Source organism: Vitis riparia, chromosome 9 (assembly GCF_004353265.1).
Source record: "Vitis riparia cultivar Riparia Gloire de Montpellier isolate 1030 chromosome 9, EGFV_Vit.rip_1.0, whole genome shotgun sequence".
In the NCBI taxonomy this organism is placed as follows: domain Eukaryota; kingdom Viridiplantae; phylum Streptophyta; class Magnoliopsida; order Vitales; family Vitaceae; genus Vitis; species Vitis riparia.
In genome coordinates, this window is record NC_048439.1 from 12,439,319 (window position 1) to 12,447,591 (window position 8,273).

The 8,273-nt window shown below is 32.2% G+C and overlaps 1 protein-coding gene across 1 annotated transcript; it reads left to right on the plus strand.

Moving 5' to 3' along the window:
• The first annotated feature begins 1,844 nt into the window (after positions 1-1,844).
• Positions 1,845-4,740, plus strand: LOC117921721 (probable disease resistance protein At1g61300). Its single transcript, XM_034839680.1, has one exon. It carries the CDS (start codon positions 1,891-1,893, stop codon positions 4,582-4,584), a length of 2,694 nt encoding a protein of 897 aa, XP_034695571.1. The 5' UTR covers positions 1,845-1,890; the 3' UTR covers positions 4,585-4,740.
• Positions 4,741-8,273: the final 3,533 nt, after the last annotated feature.

Here is an 8,273-nt window from a genome sequence, read left to right on the forward strand (position 1 = left end):
TATATTTGGGAACTCAATTCTGGAAAATAGTTTTTGTTATAAAAAAAAAAAACATGTTTTGTTAAGTTAATAAAAAAGTTTTTTAGAATAAATAAAACAAAAAATATGTTTGAAATTTATTGTTGGTGCGACTCCTGTGAACCACTCAATCTAGGGGAGTTTTTATAATCTATAACACCCTGGATAATCAATTAAAATGGATGAAATATTTCCTACTTTGAAAAATTAACCCTTCACCTTTTTTCAACCTAAAAAATACCAATTTTTAACAAAAATATTCTCATCTTTTCCTTACAAAAGTAACCATTTCTTTTAAAACACACATGTAAATAATGAAAATGTTGAAATGTATTTCTATAAAAAATGAGTTATTCTTCAAGTTCGAAAATTGGAAATATTAGTTTTACAAATTTGAAATGTTTTCATCATTTTTAATCAATTAATCCTATTTATTTTTCATTTTCTTGGGAAAATAATTGAACTTTGTGTTCATTTTTGACAAAATGAAAATTGGAGAACCATTTACAACCTTATTTAAATAATATAGATTTTGAAAAAAAAATTAAAAAAATTAAAATTAATTAAAATTCTAATATTCACAAGCATTTCCACTATGTTGCAGCATGGATTTTGGTTAGGGGTTTGATTAGATATGAAAATGAAGGAACCCACATTTTCTTCCATGCTTTTGTCCTCTTTGGCACCCACTTCTAAAACTTCCGTTGAACATCATATGAAGAAGAAAATTGTGGGTTTATGTTGAGGGATTTCAAATGTGTAGGCCACTGAGGCCAAAGGACAAAAAAGGGTTGGGGTTCTTGAGATTGAGAAGCCAGCTCATTACTTTTGAAGAGCCAATCACCTCCCCCACCAACCCACCTTTTGACATTTGGGCTTTGACCCATTCCCCACTTATCCATAATGACAAAAATCAAAGCTTTATTTTAGTGCATTCACATATCCCTTTCAACTTGAATACTACTTTCTACCTAATAATAAAGGCTTAGATTTTAATGTATTCATGTATTCTTTTCAATTTGATTGTCAATATCTACCTAATAATAGAAACCATTTTCTAAAAGTTTTCTCGCTTCTTTTATTACAATTAGTCGTCTAGATATTTTAGCTTCAGGGTCAAGTATATACTACTTAATAATACTTGTATTACCTATGAGAAGGTATTAAATACATCCATGCTACCACATTAGTATGTTAATATAGTATAACTATCCATTCATATTTATCAAATCAAAACCTAAATAAGGAAGGAAAGAAAGTTATTTGGATTCAAAGATAATTAATAAAAGCTTTAAATTATTAGAAAAATGAATTATAAAAATTATTTTTTAATAAAATAACTTAATTATCATTTTATTTATTTTCAATTAATTAATTCTCAATAAGATCCAAAATATTGATAAATTATTATACCACATTAGTAAGCATTATAATACCATATCAACGAGCTTAGAACAACAAAGATACTCAATATATTCTATTAATAATCAAATGCATTGTGAAGTAATTTTCAATTTCACCATTTTATCAATTTTTTTTCTTTAGGTTTGAGGTGATTATGGATGTGTACATAATTCTTATATTTTAATTTTAAAATTTCAAAACTCACGGTGATATACCATTGACTGATTCACTATAATAATTTTTTTTTTCAAAAAATAAAAAAAAAATAAAATGGAAAGAAAACCGCAGAGAACTTAGCTTTGCCAAGGGACCATGTGTGCCCCATCACCCTCGACTTGGTGCCCATCACCTTTTTCCTTTGTTTCTCCTCATCACTTTCCCAATATCTGCAAATAAAAGGCATTCCTTTTTTGCTTCGAATTTGTCATTCCTCTTTCTTACCTTCTCCTTGGAGTTTTTCATACATCAATGGGAAACGTGTTCTCAGTCTCAATCTCTACCAACGACATCGCTGGTTGTTGTGATTGCACTGCTGCTCGAGCAAATTACATATGCAAGCTTGCAGAAAATCGGGTTACTTTGAGAACAGAGCTTCAAAAATTAAGGGAGCTGAAGAACGATGTGAATAGGAAGGTGGATGTGGCTGAGAGACAACAAATGAAGCGTCTGGATCAAGTACAAGGCTGGCTTTCCAGGGTGGAAGCCATGGAAACTAAAGTCGGTCAACTGATTGGAGATGGAGCGGAGACCGTTGAGGAGAAACGATTACGTGGTTGTTGCCATCCCAAGCATTGCATCTCCAGCTACACGTTGGGAAAAAAAGTGGCCAGGAAGCTACAAGATATGGCTACTCTAATGAGCGAAGGACGTAATTTTGAGGTGGTGGCTGATATTGTACCTCCAGCTCCTGTGGAGGAAATACCCGGCCGATCCACTGTGGGCTTGGAATCAACATTTGACAAAGTTTGGAGGAGTCTCGAAGAAGAACATGTAGGGATGATTGGCTTTTATGGGTTGGGGGGCGTTGGGAAGACCACCCTCTTGACACAAATCAACAATCATTTCCTTAAAACATCCCACAATTTTGATGTCGTAATTTGGGTAGTGGTTTCAAAAACTCCAAATCTAGGGCGGGTTCAAAACGAGATTTGGGAGAAGGTGGGATTCTGTGATGATAAATGGAAAAGCAAAAGCCGCCATGAGAAAGCCAAAGACATCTGGAGAGCCTTGAGCAAAAAGAGGTTTGTGATGTTGTTGGATGACATGTGGGAGCAAATGGATCTGTTAGAAGTGGGAATTCCACCTCCTGACCAACAAAATAAGTCCAAGCTGATATTCACCACTCGATCTCAGGACTTGTGCGGGCAAATGGGAGCTCACAAGAAGATCCAAGTGAAATCTTTGACATGGAAGGATTCATGGGATCTGTTTCAAAAATATGTGGGAAAGGACACCCTTAATTCTGATCCAGAAATATCTGAGCTCGCTGAAATGGTTGCAAAAGAGTGTTGCGGTTTGCCACTGGCGATAATTACCATAGGGCGAGCCATGGCTTCTAAAGTGACACCCCAAGATTGGAAGCATGCAATTAGAGTACTACAAACATGTGCTTCAAATTTTCCAGGTATGGGGCACCGAGTGTACCCACTTTTGAAATACAGCTATGATAGTTTGCCCTCCAAAATAGTTCAATCTTGCTTCTTATATTGTTCTTTATTCCCAGAAGATTTTTTCATATTTAAGGAACTTTTGATAAATCAATGGATTTGTGAGGGATTTTTAGATGAATTTGATGACACGGATGGAGCCAGAAATCAGGGATTCAATATTATCAGTACCCTCGTTCATGCATGTCTACTTGAGGAATCTTCAAATACTAGATTTGTAAAATTTCATGATGTTGTACGTGATATGGCCTTGTGGATAACCAGTGAAATGGGGGAGATGAAGGGCAAGTTTTTGGTACAAACAAGTGCCGGTTTGACTCAAGCACCTGACTTTGTCAAATGGAAGACGACAGAAAGGATTTCACTGATGGACAACCGAATTGAGAAGTTAACAGGATCACCCACATGTCCCAATCTCTCGACACTTCTTCTAGATTTGAATAGTGATTTGCAGATGATAAGCAATGGTTTTTTCCAATTTATGCCCAATCTAAGAGTGTTGAGCTTATCAAACACCAAAATAGTTGAGTTACCATCAGATATTTATAATTTGGTTTCATTGCAATATCTTGATTTATTTGGTACTGGGATCAAGAAGTTGCCGATTGAGATGAAGAATCTCGTACAATTGAAGGCTTTGAGATTGTGTACATCTAAAGTCTCTTCAATTCCACGAGGACTAATATCAAGTCTTTTAATGCTGCAAGTGGTTGGCATGTACAATTGTGGACTTTATGATCAAGTAGCTGAAGGAGGCGTTGAATCATATGATAATGAGTCCTTGATAGAGGAATTGGAGAGTTTGAAATACTTGACGCATTTAACTGTCACCATAGCAAGTGCCTCTGTGTTTAAGAGATTTTTAAGTTCCAGAAAGTTACCGAGTTGCACTCTAGCAGTCTGCCTCAAGATGTTCAAAGGTTCAAGCTCACTCAACCTATCATGTCTCGAAAATATGAAGCATCTCGCTGGGCTTACGATGAAAGATTTGGATAGTTTGAGAGAGATTAAGTTTGATTGGGCAGGGAAAGGAAAGGAAATAGTGGGGTATAGCAGTCTCAACCCGAAGGTCAAATGCTTCCATGGCCTTTGCGAAGTGGCCATCAATAGATGCCAGATGTTGAAGAATTTGACATGGCTTATTTTTGCCCCAAACCTCCTATATCTTAAAATAGGACAGTGTGATGAAATGGAAGAAGTGATAGGTAAAGGTGCAGAGGATGGAGGAAATCTGAGCCCATTCACAAAACTCATACGACTGGAGTTAAATGGTTTACCCCAACTGAAGAATGTGTACCGGAATCCCTTGCCCTTTCTTTACCTTGGCAGAATTGAAGTAATTGGGTGTCCAAAGCTGAAGAGGCTGCCACTCAACTCCAACAGTGCCAATCAAGGTGGAGTTGTGATGGTAGGAAAGCAAGAGTGGTGGAATGAGTTAGAATGGGAGGATGAAGCTACTCTAACTACTTTCCTTCCCAGTTTCAAAGCAATATAAGAACAAGGGGCTTAGGTAAGATTCCAATTAAAATCAACCAAATATAATTGGAATGTGTATTTTTCTTTACTTCATTCTATAATTAGATGCCTATCATTGGCAGGATTTGAAGGAATGACAAATGTTTGGTGTTTGTTGTGGATTTAAATTCCATTTTTTCAGGACTTTTTTTTTTGGCTGATTAATATTTATGGAATTGATTGAGATTATAGTTTCAAGTTTTTGGCATGCTTAATCTTGGTAATCTCTAGTTTTGCCTTATACTTCTCTCTAGAAATTTATTTTTATTTTTTTGACATGTTTACTTGAAGTTCCAAATCCAATTACAATGAGAAAATAAAAAATGATCCTATGCTTTAGTATCAATTAAATCTATGTTTTGCAAAATTATCAGGTTGATTACAAAAAAATGTTACACTCAATTTAAGTCTCAGTTATGCTGTTGATTTTTTGGCTTTCCATTTCACTCCACTTTTGCTATTGAAATTAGAGGGGAAAAAGAAAAAAATAAATGTATAATTTAGCGTCAAAGTGGATATGTTTCCTATTTTTTGCCTTTTTTTCAAAATTGAAACTTCTACATAAAAATGCAAAAACTCTCATATAAAACTTATGCAATGAGCACTATGGCCATTAAACCGATGTTGGACTAGTGACGTGGAGCCGGGTGAACTCCACCACCTCTTTTTCTTTTTGGCAAAATAGCCCACATTTCCCTTGGCCTAGTGTCTACTCGTATGATTGAGTCTTCTTGGCAAAATGGGCCAAGAAATTATGCAATGAGCCCTATGGCCCAACCCAATAGCCAATTAACTTGCAAGGATGGGAAGAGGTTTATAAATTATTTATGCTTCCTCTCACTTCCAATGTGGGATCAACGTGAAGAAATTTTAAAAACTCAAGAGCTTGAACCATAGAGCTCAAGGTTCCCAATACAATATTATCCACTCTGCTACAACCATGCTTATGTTGAAATTTAACAAGGAAAAGCTATATAGCTTATTTTAAAAAATAATACAATTTTTTTTTTCATTTTCAATATGTTTAATATTTAAATACGATTTTTACCATTTTCTTTTCATATTTAAATATTGCATATATTTTGTTTAATAAATAAAAAATGTTAATAAATTTATTTAAAAATGAATAAATAATATTACAAATACTATTAATTTTTAATTATATGTATTTAAAATTATTTTTAATTTTAATAAAATAAGATTTAAAAAGCTAATAATTTTTAAAAAATATTTGAGAAAACTAAGATATTAAAAAGCTTTAATTTCTCAAATTTAAAATTTTTAAACATACAACCTAAACCTTTGGATACACTTTCTAGTTTTTGTTTTCAAAATAGAAACTTCTACATAAAAATGCGAAAACTCTCATATAAAACTTACCTTATCCCTTTAAAAATTATTTTAATTTTTTTTAAGAATTTGAGGTAATAAAGAGATTTTAATATCTTAATTTTTTAAATCAATTTTAAAAGACCATTACAATCTTAATGCAAGTCTTTAAAGTCTTTATATTTTATATAAAAGATAATACTATTTTTTATTTTTAAAAATAGAAAACACAAAATATATTCAAAAGGACACAAAGTATGTACTTTTTGTACAAGATTCTCTAATTTTTATATAGAAATTATGCTACTTTCTATTTTTTTTTAAAAAAAATCAAGAAGAGTATCCAAACAAAACCTTAATAATGCAAAATATTACAAAAACCAAGGAAAAATAAATCCATAAGAAAAGTTTATTATTGAATTAGGAAAGCTAACATGTTTAAGGAATTATTTAATTAATAACATTAACCAATGTTTTAAATCTTGACCGGTCCGTTCCGGTCCGATCGCCGCTCAGAGGGCATTCTGACTCGTTTCCTCTCTTTGGACCCTCTACTAAGTAGACCGGCCTCGAACCGGTGACCCGGACAAAACTGCACGGGTCAACTCCACCACCTCTTTTTCTTTTTGGCAAAACAGCCCACATTTCCCTTGGCCTAGTGTCTACTCCTATGATGGAGTCTTCTTAGCAAAATAGACCAAAAATTTATGCAATGAACCCTATGGCCCAACCTAACAGCCAATTAATTTGTAAGAGATGGAAAGAGTTTTATAAATCTATTCATGCTTCCTCTCACTCCCAATCTAGGATCAATGTGAAGAAATTTAAGGAAAACCTCAACTGTTTTTGTTGCAAGAAGGAGAGCTTGAACCATAGACCTTAAGATTCCCAATACAATATTATCCACTTTGCTACAACCATCATTTCGCTGAAATTTAACAAGGAAAAACTATATAGGTTATTTTAAAAAATAATTATAATTATAAATATAAATACAAATATATATATATATATATATATATATATATATATATAGAAAATTACATAATACAATTTGTTTTTCAATATGTTTAATATTTAAATATTGTATATATTTTGTTTAATAAATTAAAAATGTTAATACATCTATATAAAAATGAATAAATAATATTACAAATATTATTAATTTTTAATTATATGTATTTAAAATTATTTTTAATTTAAATAAAATATAAATTATATATTTATGACATCATCGATTTGACCACCGGTCTGACCAGTGAACCGTGTACCGATAACTTTTCCAGTTCAACATCCAGTCCGGTACTAAAAACATTGACATTAACTTGTTTCAAGAAAAAAAAACCTTAAAAGAGAAATTCTCTACTGAAGTTTGATGATAAGATCATTTTGTTCATATTTTATCATCATTGACAAGTATAAATATCCTTTGAAAAATTATGTTGATATCTTTGACAAGTATAAATGTCCTTAGAAAAATTATGTTGGTATTAGCTTGTACATTGAGGATGTTTCAATATTGTCAATTAAAGAAACCACAAGGTCAGACTTTTTGCTATTACTATCCAAATAGCATATAAGTTTAAGTCATAAAAAAAAAGGCTAAAAAAGAAAGGCAAAAAAAAAAAAAAATGAAAAAAAGCAACAACAACCAATCACAATGTAGCAATATCAATAAATGAAGGGCTTTGAGAACTAATCGCTATACTTCTTTCCAGGCAACCATGAAATATATGTTTGTTTTTCTTTGAGCAACAAAATAATGGAAGTTGTCAACATAACATAGGTTTGATTAGTAGTTAACTTTCCTTTAAATTTTTCATTCTTCTTCCTATCATCCTTGGAATCTCTCACATACTAATAGAAAATGCATGCTCAAACCCAATCTCAACTAGCGACATCATTGGACACTATCGTTACTACACTATTGTCCAAGAAAATTATATAAGCTTGAAGAAAACAAATAAGATTTGAGAAGTACTGTTGCATGTGCTTGCTAAGTCATACATGTGGAAGTCAAGTTATATGCAAAAAGACCAAGTCTTGCTTGTTCTGTTTGAATGGTTCTTTTGTTTTGAAGATGTTATTTTTGTTGTTAAAGGTGAGAATGTGTAAGTCATTGCCTTTATTTCTTTGCTAGATTGTTCCTTATTTGTAAGGAACTTAATATTAGAATTATGGATATTTAAGTGTTTATCTCAATGGAATAAGACGTGAACTTTATATCTTATCAATTTTTTAGTTGTATTCTCAAGAATTAGCAAGTTTCTTTATATCTTTTAATTTTCTTATCTTTTTCTTAGCCCACTTATGAGCATATCAAGTATACTAAAAAATTAA